This window comes from Pholis gunnellus, assembly GCF_910591455.1.
Source record: "Pholis gunnellus genome assembly, chromosome: 2".
In the NCBI taxonomy this organism is placed as follows: Eukaryota; Metazoa; Chordata; class Actinopteri; order Perciformes; family Pholidae; genus Pholis; species Pholis gunnellus.
Window position 1 is genome coordinate 13572354 of NC_136536.1, and position 18497 is coordinate 13590850.

General features: G+C 43.3%; 1 protein-coding gene across 2 annotated transcripts in view; it reads right to left on the reverse strand.

Annotated features, from left to right (window-relative positions):
• The window catches only part of znf385a (zinc finger protein 385A), a 51241-nt gene that overhangs the window by 6622 nt on the left and 26122 nt on the right, over nucleotides 1–18497 (reverse strand). Inside the window, exons 1-4 of one of the 2 annotated variants that reach the window (XM_079174053.1) lie at nucleotides 14901–15020; nucleotides 12159–12269; nucleotides 7422–7596; nucleotides 1041–1397 (exon numbers count right to left, since the gene is read on the reverse strand). In XM_079174053.1, coding sequence (XP_079030179.1) covers nucleotides 1041–1397; nucleotides 7422–7596; nucleotides 12159–12269; nucleotides 14901–14939 — 682 coding nt within the window. In that variant the 5' untranslated portion in view covers nucleotides 14940–15020. Of the gene's footprint in view, nucleotides 1–1040; nucleotides 1398–7421; nucleotides 7597–12158; nucleotides 12270–14900; nucleotides 15021–18497 lie in introns of those variants that run through there. The other variant, XM_079174052.1, reaches the window with a different exon arrangement.

Here is an 18497-nt window from a genome sequence, read left to right on the forward strand (position 1 = left end):
TTTCAAGTGGAAGGCTTCAGGCTATGGGGAACAGTTTTTTATCTAAATGACAAGACAAATCATGAAAGTTTGAGTGAGGCATGTGGGTGAAGAAAGTATTGTGTGTTAGCAGAGTGCTACATGAGAGAGCATGGCACACACACACACACACACACACACACACACACACACACACACACACACACACACACACACACACACACACACACACACACACACACACACACACACAGGTGAGGCACCTTGACAGAGCTCCTGAAACCAGGAAATCAGTGCTTGGTTACATAGGTTGAGCCAGACAGCGTCAAGGAAATCACTTATCTGCTGATCAGTACCCTCTGCTGGGGTGCAGTCAAGTCAGTAACTGAGATGGTAGCACTTACAGTAAGAGCAGCCAGATAATAGACTTTGTATCTTTGTCAGTCAAAAGAGATTAAATAATGTCACTTTGTGTTATTTATTACCAACTGATTTACCCAATGATTCCACCCCCACACATTCCATGATATCCACAACATTGTTTTAGCCTTTTTAAAGTAAAAATCTATGAATGATATTCTAAAATAGTCCCGAGCGCAGCAATTACACTAATCCCATGGTGCACTTGACAGCCAGGAATTATTACTTAAGGAGTGTAAAATGTAAATGTCCCAGATCATTTCAAAGCTGTTAAACGATAAAAGTTGTGAACTAATGAGTTTCTTCTCTTAAATTGATCGACTAATGTATTTTAGTATCACATAAACAAATATTTCACTTTTTTGCACTTTTAGTGTATTTCTCAAATTCCATTTTAGAATATATATATATATATATATATATGTAGCTACAAGGATCTTTCTTGGCAAAATTCACATTTTGTTTCCAGCAGCAGCAACAACAGCAGCAGTGTAGTTTGAGTAAACGGAGAAGAATCCTACCATAGCTGTAAGTACGAGGGAGAAAGTTACATCCCCCAGAAACTAATTGCCAGTGAATTTCTGCAATGTGCAGAAGCACTACAGCAATTTCAACGTATCAGAGGTCACAGATTAACCCACCTTTGTTGTGGGCCTCCAGCTGTGACAAGGAATTGACAGCCACCTTGCACAGTGAGCAGTACAGCAGCTTCTTGGCCTTGTCCTCCTCTGTCTCTGGATTGGACGGGCTGGAGGCCGTGGTGCCGGCGGCTCCTGAAACAGGGGGTCCAGATCCAGGCTGCTCTGAGCTGGCGCTGCCAGTGCCACAGCCTGGGGAGGATGAAGAAGGGGGGTTCAGGAGAGGAGTGGGGGTGGACAGGAGGGGGCACACCGAGGGCATGGGGGAGTCCATGGGTGGGGTAGGCGGGGTGGCAAGAGGGGGAAGGGGCCCCGGGGCCAGCAGGAGCCCGTTTAATTGTGACAGAGGCTGTGTTTCATCTGAAAATAACAAAGAGAGAAACAAAGAAAGAAATAGAATAAATGTCAAACGCAGGGCAAAGAAAAGTCAAAGAACTCATTTTGTGGTCCAAAAAGTACATAACTCAAACAATAAAGTGTTTTTGCTGTTGACTTCACTGTCTTCAAACTCAGCGGTGAAGCAAAGTGCCCGTGAGATAAACTCTCTGCTATGTTAAAACCCATCGCTTATCACACCCAGCTAAAAGTGGAAGCCACGTCCTCTTGCGTAGATCAGACAAACCAACATAAACCACTTGCAGACGGAAGTTCTTTTTATGTCCTATACTGTGTATAGGACATAATTGGTTAAAAATAGGTCCTTTTAATTAAAGTTACATATAAAGTGGATCAGAGGAGAGAAAAAACAAATGTCCCATATGTGTCACGGCATGGGCATGCGTTTAATATGTTTATTAGGCTTTTTGAAGTTTTCGAGCCAGTCTTTCACTGATGTGGTCTCATCTTATTGAAATATTTCCGAAGTGAGAAATAGGAAATGGATACCAGCATGTGCATGTTTCGACTCTTTCCAACACACTTGTTATTTTTGGCTGGGTTTGAATCAAAATAGCACTTGCTTTGTCATTAAGTGAGCTCTCCTCTCGCTCTCTGCTCACTCTCCTTCTGCTCGCTCTCTGTAGTTTTAATTTCTTAGTGTTGCATGTTGTTTGATTGCATGACGGCTACTCTGTCTTTTCTTTTAACATTGAAAATGCTTACATACATTGCCAGACACATGTTTCTGATCAGCCACTCCCACACGCAATACCTTTGGTATTCTCTGGGTGTTGACTGAAAAAAGCCCCCCTAAATTTGGGTGGGGTATTCAGGCCCTTCTCCAAGCTCCACAGGATGTACTGTAGCGCAGAGGACAGGCAATGGAAACCCCCCTGGATTATGGTATTAAAGGGATAACATAGAGTATTTCTGGGAAGAAAACAAATATTGACTTAAATTTCCGTTTAAGGATTCCCATGTGCTTTGTAATTTTGTCACATGGCAGAGTCCATCGGGGTTGTGATATATTTATGTTTTTGTCCCACCCTCTGAGTCTTATGTGACTATATGATTATCCGTGTGATGTTTAGTTGCTCTGGCTACTCCATTGCATCGTCTCTGATGAAGATGCAATTGTGAGTAGTTTTCATTCCATTTCTAAACTCCCCTTTATTACATATTGGAAGTTTCCAGCTACAAAGCTACTGGCTGCACAGAGAGCTTTTATTAAGAAGGAAAAAAAGAGAATAAATCGTAGTCTGACTCTATATGACATTTAGGAGTCCATAAACCAGGCGCAGAGTAGGGGTAGGGGATCTTTGGAGAGTTTTGTGACTCATAATGTATTTACTTTGCCACAAGCTGCCTGAGCTGGTTAAGTTGATTGCAGAGCTTGTACCTACCTAAGTGCAGGAAGGCGAAATGACAGAGAAGCTGATCGTTCTCTCCATAACTCTTGATGAATTTCGCCCACACGCAGGCACGTACGTACGCACACACATGACTTTATTACAATGCAAAGAAACAAACCCAGAATCCACAGAGGCCATAACATGTGGTCTGAGTTAAAATCGGGATTGAGGGATGGAGATGGTTTGCCAAATAGTAATGAGGGATTTTACGATCCATGATGGCCTGGAGGTCTGCCTTACCAAACCATCAGTCACTGTTTCACCTCATACCACAGTGAATGTCTTCAACACTCATCCCCCTTAGAGCAAGTTCAGCTTGAGCCTTACCCCTCAGGGCCTCCATAGCCACAATAATTCACTGTCTGTCAACCCAAAATTACAATGTCATGTTTACTGACTAAAATGAAAAGCACGAAAGATGAATTCTAGATTTGCTATCCGCTCCGAGTAGCTGAGAAAAATTGTTATATCTTTCTTGCCCTGGGAATCCCACTGTCAGAGTTATTTGAATCTCCAGAAACTAGGGATATGCTTTAAGCCTAATTAAACATTGATAAGGCAGTTAACTGGCCTTCTTCTCTGCTAGCGCGCCTCATAGCCAAACAGAAGAAGGCATTATTCACTGGGAGAGGTCAGCAGAGGGAGATAACTCTCTCCAGATGCTTTACACCATAGTCTGGTGTGTATGTATTGCCTTAATCCACCTCAGGAAATTAAAGCTATGTATAGTATGCACTCCATGGGGAGAGGTTTTGTTGATAAAGCCGTGGGATTCAACACAGACTACAGTCAAATTCAGAACAAACCACTTCCGTTGTTTACTGTTTCAGTGTGAAATTAACTTCTTTGAAATGTAAAAAATAGTATGAATAGAATTGGTGTGAACAAAGCAGAATATTAAGGAGTGCCCATGAAAGCAAATGTTCCTTATTGTACAAAGAATGTAAGTGATCCCATTGACCCGACAATGAGTAAGCTTTTTGTTGTGATATAAAATGTAAAGTTGAAAGCAGAACTACAGAGTTACTGCGTTAATCGATCCTGGGTGTAGGTGGACATTGTGCAGTGATGATACACTTTGTTTATTTCAAATGTTGAATGAAAGTTTTGCAATTTAAACCAAGTCAAACAGATTACAGAGGCTTGCATGAGTCTTTGAGTATTGTTCCAGCTATTTTTACCAGGAGGTTTAACACAGGAGGGCATATTGACTGTGTGGGTAAGATAGTTTGTTGGTAGGTATGTTTCTGTGTGTGTGTGTGTGTGTGTGTGTGTGTGTGTGTGTGTGTGTGTGTGTGTGTGTGTGTGTGTGTGTGTGTGTGTGTGTGTGTGTGTGTGTGTGTGTGTGTGCCCGTTCTTAATGATTAATGAGCTAAGAAACTCAATGCTGGCCCGACGAGAGCTGAGCCTCATTCATAATGCAGTTGGGTGCCTTTTTCCCAGTCTGGCCTCCATCCGAACTCTGAGACACTCTCACACACACACAACTACACACAACTACACACACACACACACACACACACACACACGCCACACATGCATGAGTATTAGATTCTTATTTGATTATTTTACGTTGATTTAATCAAATGGCTCACTTCAGAGAAAAATAAATAAATTCCCTGAAATCTCCAAGACTAACAACAACTATAGACAGAGCATGAAACGCATATCAGCTCTGTGCAACTCGATACGATAGTCACCTCATAGCCATGCAACCCAAGCCCTCACATGAAAGTCATCTGTGTAATTGACCTTGGGTGTGTGTGTGCGCCTGCGAGTGTTTGTGTGGACTGAAGAGCGACACAACATCAGTGTGGTTTTAACAGGGCCCTTCATTAGAGTGGGAGTGTCAGACAGCAGAGGGATAAAGAGGACGGGAAGGAGGGAGGAAGTAAACAGCTGTCTCTCCGTTGCTCAGCCAAACCTTCAGCTCACCAAGCCTAATTCCCCAAAGCCAAGGGCCTCCTCTTTGGGGGCAACTTTGACCGCAAACCCTTTGAGGGCTGTAAAACTTGTGACCTGTTCTGATAGCCGTAAGGTTAAGGAACCGACAGCACTGCCATAACTAACCTTTCACTGTTTTAGCCTTCAGCAAGGTCTCAATGTGTCCTGATTGAAGCCATCGCTGTTGATTGCATTTGATACGCTAATGAGAAGTGATGCTTTATAAGGTCATTATACAAATGCTAGCCAATACTTCGACTGTATCATAACTGAAACTCTCGGAAGTGATGTTTCATAAAATCCCAGATCAACAAACAGACCATTCACAGGAAAAATGCCTTAACATCAACATCACATGCTTCTGTGTTGTGGGAGATTTGCACTGCGGGAAATTTTCAAGTCATCCTTCCATCCGCTTGCATGTGCCTGCCCACAATGTTTGTGTATGTGTGTGTATAGGTGTTTGCATGCGTTATGCATTCAGCCTATGTGTCTTTGTTAGTTTCAGAGTAACTGCCCCATAGTGACCCATACTAGTGTTCACAAGCCAAATCACAGTGTCCGTCCTCCAGACGCTGCTTTCCCAGTTAAGGCCACACACAGCTGCCTGAGATCTGTTCCCCGACTATAAAGAAGAAGGACAGGATCACATCGAGGACATGCATACACACAAACAGTCCACACTCACAAGCAAGCGAACATGCAGGCAGACCAGGAAGAGACAAGCTTCCAGGGTCACGAGAAAGAGGCTTGGATGGAAAAAGGCATTCTTTCTCATGTTACTACTTTCAGATTTCGGTCATGGCAGGCTTGTTTTGGCTACTCATGCTTTTGGAGCTCGCCCCGGGAAATCTCACTAATGGCGACAGGCCTGGAGCTGATCTCAGATCCCCGTCGGAATGAGAGTGAAAAAGAATGGCCCTCTTACTACTCTGGGTTCAGCATAAAGAAAATCGTACATTTTAATTGTATGCATAAAAAGAGAGACAGTGATTTGCTGAGGTCTTTGCGCTAGTATGTTGTGGCCTTTTGACCTTTTTTATTGGACCTGTGTTTTGTATTTTCATTCTTTGTATTTGCTCTTTGCCTCCCGGTTAATAATGTTGAAACGTCTGGTAAACAGTCAGCTACAGACACCTTTGTAAATGTCACCAAAACATGGCCGGTCTATTCATTGCCTTGTGTTTCATCCAAGGACAGAGTAGTGACACTGAGAGAATGGAAAACTCAGAGTGGAGAAGGGCAAAGGCACACAGCAAGCAGCCTCTGAATTTGCAGCTTCAAATAGGAAGATGAGAAAGTCAGGGAGAGAGAACTTAAGACCGAGACATTAGAGTCAGGGCAAAAGAGATACTGCTAAAGAAAGAGCTTGCAACTCCTCGACCATGCCCTCCGTCCTTACCAACTAATAGTGAATTACTGTTCATTAAAGTCAGATCAGCTGCTGTCTCTGTCCTTTCAAATGCTGGCTTTGATTCTGGTCAAACTCTTCCACAATGGTGTCATCTGTATTTCTCTTAAATAAGTCTTAGCACTCATTACCACCACCCTGAGCTCAGACAACATGGTCTATTTTGACTCTTTGGCAAATGGTGTTGCACTTCTCAATAAGTCACACACACACACACAAGCATATGCACACCACAGTGAGGTTCCTTGAAAAGATGCCAAGAAACTGGCACGTGACCATATGCCAACTCACCTGCTCACAGTCTAAATGGACAGGCACCAAACCAGTTTAACATTGCACAGCTGAACAAAGCATTGCTGTGGTTAGACTGGACTAATACAGGGGCTTGTGTGCAGTAGTGTGATGACGTCTAAACCTGTCACTCATAAAGGCTTCTGGTTTGGTTAGTCTATTCCTCTCTGTGCTACTCAGCTGTCGGCCAGACAACATCATTGTGCTGAATTAAAACAAAAAGCTTGTGATCTGAACTAATGAAGCAATAGTATACTTTTATGACAGTGCACATTTTTTTCATTTGTTTGAGCTGCATACACTATCTTCATAATTTGTATTTTATGTAAGAAATAAATATTAAATATGATATATTTGGTATATAATTTAGGGTTCTCAACCTTGTTGGAAAATAGGGTCAGACTTCTTCTGTTTTTATTTAAATGTCCCTCAGTTATCTGATCAGAGGCTGTTTTCATCAAGCATTAGCCAGACATTCTGCATTTAGACTGACTTGGACCCACTGGTTTGAAGTTCATTTCTTAATGTAATTTAATGTGTCTCGGGCTACAGAAAGGAACACATTGCTTCATTTGTGTCCCACTTTTAAAGTAACTCCCTTAGTATTATGATATAATTATAAATTAGTTATCTTTCGTGAAAGAATGTGCGTGAATATGTGAGGCACTGTCAGTGTTTCTTAGGCTTGCGTGACTGTTTTGGCCATAAGCTCTGCTGCAACCGCATTGGACCACACAGAGAGCTGAGATGCTCTCAAGAAGAACAACACACTGCAAAGCCAGTGTGATTGCATGCCTTTGCTATTCTTGCATATATTTTCCATTTCATTCTCCAACAGAACAATGAGCCTCTAAACATCCCGCTTGGATTGAAATGATTATTTTGACAGCAAAACTCACACAAGCACTGTTTTCTGTTTCTAATAGTAATAACTTGTTGCTTTCTCACCCGCTTTGTTTGGCATGCTGTCTAGGGCAGTGCCAAGGGCGATGGGCGGAGACGGGGAGGAGGTGGGGGGCACAGTGTGAGGCTTGTCCCCCTCCTGGGGGCGACTCTTAGAGGTCTCAATGCCTTTCACTCTCCTGGCATGCCGGTTTCCTTTGTAATGGGCTTCTGCCTGACTCTATAGGAGAAGACAGACAAAAAAGAAAACATGTTTATGTTGTAAGTGAACAAAAATGCCAACAGGTGAATAAATCATTAAACTTGGGAACAAAAAGATGCAGTGATGGAGACATTCAAGACCTAGACCCGTCTGTCCCCCTTGTCATTAAGTCATCTTTTAGTCAGGCTTTAAAATGAACAATACATTATCATACAGTGTATTGAATCTAAGAATATGTCTGTTTTCTTGGCTCCAGCTTTTATTACTGCAGCAATGCTGACAGACATGCCAAGGGGGGTTGAACTGGGGGTCAGTGAGATGCCACACTATCTACCCTCCTATAACACACACGCATTATTAAAGTAAACATTATCAGTGTGGGCTGGCATACATCGGTTCTTCAGGCTCTTGTACAATGTATACATGCAACCCGGCAGCTAAGGCCCTGTCTGTAATATCTCATAGAAAGATAAAATGCAATGTGGACACTGAGTCTGGAGGTTTTCAGGGACTGGAGATCATCCTGCATTCCAGCAAAGAAAAAAAAATGGTGCAGAGATCTTATTACAGAAGCTAACAACTAAACAACTAACAACTAAACAACTAAACAACTACTCATTCGTCAGGAGAGTCTGTCTAGTCTGTGTATGTTTGTGTGTCTGCACAGAGGCATGTGCGTCTGGAGCAACATGGCGCATGAGATGCAGGGTTGCTATAGCTGTCTCTGCCAGTGGCCTATAGCTTCACAGTATGGTGACTGTGAAAGAAAACACACACAAACACTCAGACACATTCGTATAGGGGGACAGGGTGTATTCACGTAACCCTATTTGCCATCTGTTCGCCCATTCTTTACCTCCCCTCCATCAAGGTTTAAGTGTCGCTCAATTAAAATAAAAAAGGCTCCGTACTGATACAGACACATTATATCAATGCAGCCCTTGAGTCAGATAGCTCCCTTCTGTCTCCACAAGTATTTTGTCTGAGCAGATGTGTCCTGCTAAATAATCTTTGGATAGAGGGGCCAGTGATGAAGATGATAATCAAGTAGCTGGTACAGTTAGTTGCTAGGGAGAGACATGGTCTTGAAGCGAGGCTGACAACTGCCATAGGTGCTGAAAGGCTTGGAGAACTTAGGACATCACCGACCACAGGTTCAGGAGTGTGGATAGACTGGCAGGGGGCAGAGGGTGTTGAGTAATGTTTGTAAGCCCGGTTGTGTATGTTTACTGTATGTGTGTGCCTGATGGCATCTGGGACGTGAGCTGGCATGGTAAACCAGGGAGCCGTGACTGAAGTGATTTAGATGATCACATGTTTCTTGTAAATCATGATGACAAACCACGCTTTAGATATAGCAGACCCTCTGTAACTACACCCTGTCAAATGGGTCTAAAGAAGCTGCTTTAGCAAAGCCTGCAGATCAAAGTGGAGAGAGATGTGGGCGCAAAGGGGGGCGGGGTCAGTAGGGCATGCTGACAGAGATGTGATCTCTCAGATAAAAGAAGGAATAAGGGGAGATAGAAGAGTACATGGTGGTGCACGGCATAGCCGCCACAGAGGCTCTCTTAACCTCTCCCACCAAGCCAAGTGGATCAATTGCTGAGCAGGTGAGCATCAGTGTGAGATCCTGGATGAAGAGAAGAGAGAGAGAGAGAGAGCGTGAAGGGAACATGGAGGCGATATGGTGCACAGCCAGGGAACTACAAGACAAGGAAGGTTATTTTAAGAGCTGGACTCTGGGAATGATATAAAAGAGATACAAAATCTCAGAGAGAGGAAAAGCTGCATCACATCAGCCTGTGAAGCCTGTGTTTCATTATTCAAAGGGTCCAAACTGAGAAAGTGCTTTCCAGCATGACTATCATTCTGAGGGGAAAGCCGTGATGTTACTGCATAGCTACAGCTGCAGCTCCAGATGAGACAAAATGGGAGATAAAAAGGAGAGGAAGTTAAATGTAAAAAAAAAATGATGGATAGACTGGCAAGATAAACAAGCAGGAAACAGTGTAAGGGGAGGCGGCAGGGAAGTAGAGAGGAAGAGGAACAGAATAAGGAATGATATCAGCCAATAGTCTAGCTGCAGCAGCTGTGACGTTGGTCAATGCAGTGGGACAGAGCCTGTGATGTCACTAATGCAGCACACCACCAAGGTTATTATAAACCACCGTTTAACACCTCACACCACCACACAACGCAGGCACAGTGAGGCACAAACCCTCCCCTGATCCATTCCTCCTCTCCTCTCTTTCCCCTCCATGTCTCCTCGCTCCCACTTACCCAAGATGCACTGGGGCTGTCAGAGCCAGACACTAATCCATGCCCTTGACAAATGCATCTTATAATAAGTAGTGGCAGGCAATTTTAGGCATTTACACACTGTAAATAATGTAGCATGAGAGAGCTAGACAGATAGAAAGAGGGGGAGAAGGTTGCAGAGAGAGAGAGAGAGAGAGAGAGAGAGAGAGAGAGAGAGAGACAGGCAGAGAAAGAAAGAGGCAGAGAGAGAAAGATCAAATGGGGACGCATGGATGATGGCAAAATGATGCGTGAAATGAGGGGAGCACGGGGTGTGAGCAGGAAGGCAGAACTGGATGCTTTTGAAGACAAATACATTGGTCATGACTTTGCATGATAAGCCCCATCACTTTCTTCGACCTAAACAACCCAATTAACTCACACATGGCAGATGAAAACTGAGAAATCTCAGCATCAAGGGTAAAATGATTGTTCTCTCACAAGACAGAGCCCCGGACTGGAAATATGAGGGGAATTCTTTGAAGTGTTTCCCGCTGTATTATTTTCACCCATGAAATATTCATCCTGACTTGACATTATGTAAAAGAACAGTGTGGGTGGGGAGTCATTCTATGGTGATGTAAAGGACACTTTTTTCTCCAGCCGAGCTTAGTAGGACAGCACAAATTACATGCAGCCTGCTTCAAGTTTGACATTGCTGGTATACTGCAGTGTATGCTTTTTTCTTCTGGAAGCGAAAGTGACAATGACAGCAGAGAGGTGGTGTAGTCCTGCATATCATAATCCTGGGGATTTAAGTGTGTATATGTGTGATGTGTATGTCCTTTCAGGAGCTAGAAGAAAAGACAAGGCTGCTGTTCACGGTTTCATATGTTCACAAATAAACATGAGCTTCAGTGAAGAGACCAAATTCTCATGAAACCTAAAATATTTGCTCTAGCATTTATTCTCCCTTCTTTATTTTCGATAGTTTTGGAAAATCCTCGCTGTTTATGCATGTCACAGTTTTCTTAATATGTTTATTGTTGTCCCAAGTCTCTCTTGAAATTGAAAATATGTAGATTAAGCCAGCCATAGAGTTTACCAAACAACTCAAAGTGTTAATGGCACTGTGAGGAAGAGGGATCTGTCCATGACTGGCCAAATATCTAAAACGACAAATGTCAGAACTTATTTTTTGAGAGGTAAAGTGCAGCCTACTGCTATTAACAGTATTTATCACCCCACTCTGCACATGCTTTTTTTTTTATATTTTAGGGCGGATGTGATGGCAAAAATACAGTAAAATCTGGACACATAGCTCTCATTAAAACAACAGTTTAACCATTAGGTTAAATATTTAAATTCTTCACAGACTTACTGTATATCCCAACTTTATCCATCAGGACATGTTGTTAACCACTAGCTGTGGGGCTCAAAGTATTTCATTATATAAACATATTTATTTTCTGCGCCTGTGAAGATATACAGCAGAGAAATCTGCAAAGAGTAGACTTAAGATTACAGCCCTGTAGCTTCCTGACCACATGGAAACCATAATTGTAGACCTGAGGAGTATATATAGCACCAGTCCACTCCTTAATGTTGTGTATTGTGGATGGACGTACGCCCTGGCTCTGAAGTCTGCACCAATGAATAGGGAGCATCACAGCCAAATTATACACTGCACACATGCCATTTGGCATTGATTTTGTCATGTGTCTATCCTATTCGTCCACAGCAAGAAGAATGGGTTGGCAACACATAAAATACTTCCATAATTTTTGTTTTCTTTAATTTATCATCAGTCATTCATTAAACTCCCATTATGAGTTTAGATATAAACTACACCATATGAACAAAGAGATGAAAATACTGTTTAAATTAGAATTAGAAAAAAACAGCGTGTTGTTCTATTCTAAAGAGATTCCTACATCATCGCATGCTTGAGTGAAATTAACTTAACTTAAGATCTTACTCAAGCTTTGTCGACGTTGATGGTCGAAAGAGAAAATCCTATTTCTCTCTCTCGGCTTCTGCAGCAGCTCTCTCGGCTTTGTGTTGCAATGATTATTGCTACTAACTCCACACCAAGTTAAAATAAATTAAATTCCAACGGGGTTGCAACTGCCAAAACAGAGCCCAAACAAATGTACCACATACTTTGAGTCAACACCCACTCTCGGGAGAGCAAACAGGATAGAAAGCCTTCCAACACATTCCTACAGAAAAGGCGTTTGAGGTGAAAGGTGTATGCGTATAAACAGCAAGATACGGCATATTTAAGGACACTTGGGAAATGCAGACATCCCAAGAGATGGATTTATTGTATTTTTCTGTACCTCTGAGTTGAAGCGGATCTGGCAAACGTTACAGGAGATGACTGGCCGCTTGGTCTTGATCAGTGGAACTCCAAAGGTGTGGTTGATCACGGCCTTCTGCACCGGATCCATCTGCGAGAGAAAATAACAAGGGAAGAGACAAAGAAAGAGAGGCATCTGTGAGCTATAATTCATACTCTTTTACTACAGTCCTGTGCTCCACAAGTCCCGGTGCTACAAGCCAACAGGCCTGTCGATGCCCTCTACATCGGATGGTAGAGACCAGTGTAGCATGGAGAGGCCCACAGTTTTTCTGCCCAAGAGACTAAATTTGAAAGTCTAACTGACCACATGCATGGGTGGATAAAGTATGTATTTATAGTGTCAATGCAATGTTTGCTGCATGTCTGTGTTTTTGTTCAGCAAACAACTATCGATATACACTGAGACACCTGTTGCACCCTACCCAAGCTCAGCCCTCTGATCCTGACCAGGTTGTAGTTCATACTGTCCCTGTGTTAATTGTTTCAGCTGGGATGTCCATCATCTACATTGTGTTCAGCACCTCGTGTAAATTTAACTTACTCGCTTTAGGAGCTCTACAGAGGGTCGGTGGCTAAGCCGCCCACTTAAACTCTGTCCCAGACACAAAAGACCCTGCCTCTACCAATCTAAAAGGTCTCCATTCCAATTATTTATCTGTTTGAAGCTCCAATTAGCTAGTGACCATTGTTAATTGACCTTAGCATTAGTCTGGAGTCCATGGCTGGTGAGGATTTCCACCACAAACAATTGTCTGGCACTATGTCTACAGCTAAAGCAGGCAAAACGTATAAGATGATGTGGCACTGTATGAATATGCAAAAGGAATAAAGAGAAAGAAAAGTCCTGGGCTGAAGAACACAATGGATATGATGCTATGTGCTTTGACTTCATAAGGCACTCAAGGAATGTTCCAGAGAGTCCTTCAAGTCTGATGCAAGCCTCTTGGTTTGGAGAGGGCTACAGATGTAAATGACTCAATTTGGCTCATCTCTACGTGCAGTTAGGCAAATTACCAAACTTTCCCTGAAAGCTATCTTGCACCCAGAACCATAGTCTCATCTAAAAGCCAAATGGCTCAAGACTCTGGCGTGACGGAGACAAAAGAGCAGCTAAAATGAATATTCTTATAACTCATGCAGTAACAATTTCAATATCTGCATGTTACCCGGCAACTCCAAGGAAAGGGTAAACAGAGAGGGAATGAAATGGGGAGGAGGCCCGAGACATTTAGCTGGGTGACGCGACGTTACAGAAACACACCATCTGGAGGAGCGAATGAGTGAGAGAGTGGGAGAGGAAGATGGATTGGGACAGATAGAGAGAGAGAGAAAGGGAGGGAGAAATAGGAAAGAACCCAGCTAAAGAGAGAACGAAAGAGGCCCAGGCCGGACATCCTCACATTGCACATTCTTATCTCATGTGGCTCTCTTTCCCATACCCCACGTTCCATGACTCCCTCTATTGCTCTCCCCAGAAACAGCCCAAAGTAGGCTCTACTGCTGCTGTGAATTCAAATGGGTCGAAGGGGAGGGGCGGAGCAATTGAGCAATGACATCGGTGGATGAGTACTACCTGAGCAACTGCATGAATACCTCAGCTGTGACTTTGCAATATCCAGCTGAAGAGAAGACAAATCATCTCAACTTTTTTGTGAAATATTTTGAACTCCTGCCCAACGTTACCCCAACTCCCACAATACAAGCAAGCATAACTGAAATGCTAAATGTTAAATACTGCATGTCGGTGTCATAACTGTGACCCATCATCAAGTTTAACAAGGGCTTGGTGGCGTTACTGTACACATGAATCATGGGCTTCTCCCCAGCCTGTCATACAGTGCTCTTGGTGTGGGTCAGCTATGATCCATCCAGTCTATTCAGCTGTTAAAAACACTGCCCAGCTGCCAATAAGACTTTTTGGACGGCAGCTCACATGGCCTCTACCCATTTATTCTCCAAAACATGACATCATGAAATAGGAGCTCTGCCTTGTGATGTAACGGAAGAGGGATTTTCCAAAACTCACTCAAGTCGCTTTTAACCAATTTTGAGAAAATTAGCAATTGTCTTTCAAATTTGCAGTGTCTGCTGCATCAGTTCTTAATATGCCCAGTATAGTGTCATATTCATTGATAATTTAGACTGAGTGAGTTTTGGAAACATGTCAATTCGAACTGTTTGTATATGGTGAGAGCTCTGATGGATGTTAGTAAAGCACACAATCCACTGACTTAAGAATCGCTCAGCGGTCACATCAACAGCTCCACAGGGCCCCAAACTCCTTAATTCCTTTTGTTTACACAGAGTTTCTTCTGAGGAGAAACAGACCAAAGAGCAACCAAGCATCTCTCAGTGCATTGCACAACGACACGCACTGAAATTCACGAACATCCCCATATTTTACAGTCTTTTTCTTTTAACTCTCAATTCTCTTTATTTTTCATCCTTTCATCCTTTCTCTGTTTCTGCTTGCTCTCTTCTTCTGGTGTGTTTGATCAGTTCTCAGCTACAAAATGTTTGGAAGGGTTGAATTCCAGCAACGAGGAATGCACTGTTCTGTGACTCTCGGTGGGACCACTCTGGCAGTCGTACTAAAGCCTGCACTGTGTCAGATGAAAACAGCCTTTGGAGCTTTGAATTCTACAGTACTTTTAAGTTGTGACCAGATGAAGACACAATTGGGTGAAAAAAAAAGAACTCCAAGCATTTAGGCACTTACCTTCGTCTCCTCCGTGTCTGATGAAGCTTGGAGCTGCATTGGTCCGTCCGTGTGTGTGCTGCTGACCAAGGTGTGAGTTTGAACCTCAGCATGTGTGAGATTGAGAGTGTGTGGTGCACCTTCCTCGCTCATTCAGCCCCCTGGTTGGTTGTCAATGCTGAATACAAACTAAGTCACTGAAAAAAAAAAAACTCACTTTTTCCTAGTGATACATTGCAAGCTACGATTTCTTTGTTTTCCTCCTTTTGGCACACTCTCTGCGTCTCTTTGAAATGCTGCATGAGAAGAAGTAAGTGTCTGCTGTAAGGATTTTCTCAAATCTCTGCCTTACTCTCTTCTTTCACTGACACATCACCTAACAAGTGCCTGTCCCCTTTGATCAGCCTCCTTCTCCTCTCCTCTCAGCTGCTTTCTCTCTGCCTCACGCTTCCCTGTAGTGCTTTTCCCTCAGTTTGCCTCCCAGTTTTCTCCTCCCCTCCCCTTCCCTCTTCTCTCTCTCTCTCTCTCCCTCTGCCCCTCCCCCCCACCCCCCCCTTCTTCATGCATACTAGATCTGTCCAGATGTAGCCAGGATCGGGTGACCCACTCCCCTCCTGCTCGACTCTGCCCCTCTTCACCAAGTTCACACCATTTACCAAATGTCATCATCAGCTACGAGAGCTTTTGCCTGCTCCATCAAACCCCAACCAAACCACATATGACTACACGCACACACACACACACACACACACTACCCTTTTATCTGGTTTCTTGCTACACCGTTTTAAAGGCATGTGTGGTGATGCCTTGCAGCCAGACATTGGGGCACAGAATATCTGATAAAGCCCCAAAACACACTCTAAACGATTAGTATTTTCATTAGTCTGAAACCTGAGGAGGCAACAGGTGGTCTGGGTGCCATTAGTGCTGCCATAAGACACAGAATAAGGGTTGTTTAGGAGGAGAGTGATAAAAGAGATAAGAGGAGCTGGGATTGCAGGTGAGATTCAACAAGTCTGCACACGACTTTGTATGATTGGACACTTTCATTGCAAATTCCTGCCTTTGCAGCCCGTGCAAGCCCACATCAGGGCATGCACCTCGGCTCAGAGGTGCATGCAGGTGCGTGTATGTCAGGACCAGCTGCTGCAGTTAAATAATTCAGCCTTGTCACTGTCTAGAGGCACATTGAGCGAGACAGGCAGGTAGAGGAGAAATCACATTAGCTGACCATTAAAGCATATGGCTTTAGAAGAGGCCATTCGTCTGCTAGGAGGCTAATAACCCATGTGAGCCTTATTAAGACTAACTCCTCACAGATCACTTAATAAGAGAGAATGCTGCTATCTTCTTGCAGGGACATTTCTCAGTGTTACTGCTGCTATAATGCTGTGTCTCCATAGTGTGCAAATCATACATTTATATCAGTGTGTTAGTGCGGAAAGGCACCTAGAGGCATCTAAGACACTGAAAATCATCTTAGTTCATCCTCTATTCATAATTCAATGAACGAGATGAGACCCAAGCACAGTCCTGCTCTGATTGTTTAAACATTCTTCTGCCTAAAAGCCCAACAAGCCATAAGATTTTGTCACTAATGTAAACAGAGCTGCAAACACTTACTCTATTACTCTAGGTCTTCCAAACTATTAAGCAAAAAGACTGTGGAAAACCTGGGGGGCCTCGATAGGAAAGCATCAAGGCAGAGGTAAAGTTGTGTATTATATTTTTGCAGTTTTCTGCATTCTATACCTGCCACAGATAAAACAACTGAGACTGTGCACGACACACTTCAGGCATCACATGCTCTTCGCCTAGACCAGGGCTCGGCAACCCGCGACTCCGGAGCCGCATGCGGCTCTTCAGCCACTCTGTTGCGGCTCCCTGAGGCTACAACCACACTACTAGCTACTGGAGTGGAGTTTGGAGTTTTAAAATGAAAACGATCTCCGTCCACACGCCGTTTCAGCATCGTATTCGAGATGATCTCCGTCCAGACTAACACGCCTGAAAACGAATATCATGTGACTATTCACGTACACTGGGCATGATGGTGCCGGTGTAAACAGGAAGTAGGTTGGTTACTTAGTTAAAATACGAGAGAGTAATAAAGTAGTCTTTAAGAATGAAAGGTCGTGCTTGATACTTTGCTCTGCTGGTGACTGAAGTGTTCTGGAGAGCAATCAATGTTTAGTTCCATTATAGTTTATGTGGACTTCACAATAGCTAAGAAACAATAATAAGAAAAGGAAAGTCCTCCGTTTTGTGTCCGTCCTCCTCAAAGCCGCTCCGTGGGGCTGATAACACCGCTGGACACGTCAAAATATAAAATATTTTAATAGTTTGTCAACTAAAATGTGCATCACATCCTATTACGTCGCTGTCAAGCGCCTTTCCCTGCAGGTGGCTAATTATGAGTTGCAGACCTCCTCCGCCCTCGGTAAACTATTGTAAGCTATTATGTTGAGCACGTTAAGAGCTCTCTAGGAAGCAGTGTTCCTGTGTCTGTGTTTGGTGCTTTTATTGTGGAGGATGAGACGGAAAGAGAAAAAGAGGTTCTGGTGAAATGTGGGAGAAGTGAATAAAGCTGCTGCCGTCTTGGCACAGATTACGGAGCACCGTGTTTATTATTTTATTATTATCATAAAGTATTGGCGCAACATTAACCCTCGGTAAACTATCAATGGATAAATCCAAAAAAAGAAAAGTCACGGAGGAAAATAGAGCGTTTAATTCTGCGTAGAAAGTATTCATTTGCTTTCACTGCGAACGATGCTGGCTGACCTGTATGCTTGAAATGTGTCGAGAAATTAGCAAACAACACTTCCAGAACAAGCACACAGCATTTGCTGGAAAGTATCACGCTGGAGATGAGCGAAAAAGAGCGATTCCTCAACTGCTGCAGCAAACTCTCCTCTTCATAAGAGTTTGATATTGTTCTAACAGGTAAAATAGCAATAAAATGTCAAGAATTGTTTTTATTCCTGTTCTATAATTTCACAAATACAACAAACTATAGTTTTTGGATATATTATATAACTATATACAAAACTTTATAAGCTGTGATATCAAATAGCTTTTGCGGCTCCAGACACATTTTATTTGGTGAAAAATAGGGCAAAATGGCTCTTTGGCTAGTAAAGGTTGCCGACCCCTGGCCTAGACCTTTCAGTCAAATATCAACAGTACTATCATGGTCAGTCATTTATCCATTGTTTTTAATGCAATGCAGTAAAAGCATGTAAGTACTGCCCATGTGTACATGCCAATATACAGTGGCGCTATAAGGTCAGACTGTCCTCCAAGCCTCTCCTATGGCCCCATCTCCTGGCCACAGGGCTGTAAAACACCACTCAGTGCTGGCTCGAAATCATCAGCAGCCACAGCTATTGACATTCACAGCATCCCTGTGGACCTTCAGATGTAGCTAATGTTCTGATAAGGAGGATGGGGAGCAGAGGGATGTTACAGAATGAGGGAGAGAAAGAGGTTTAGAGGGAGTCCTTCAGAGGCCGGCTGAAGAAAGAGCAAGCTAGACTGATTTCAGGGCTGCGCTAGCAGACGCGAGAGTGGAAACTGAGTGCCTGCGTAATTTCAGTATCTCTATTAATCCATGTC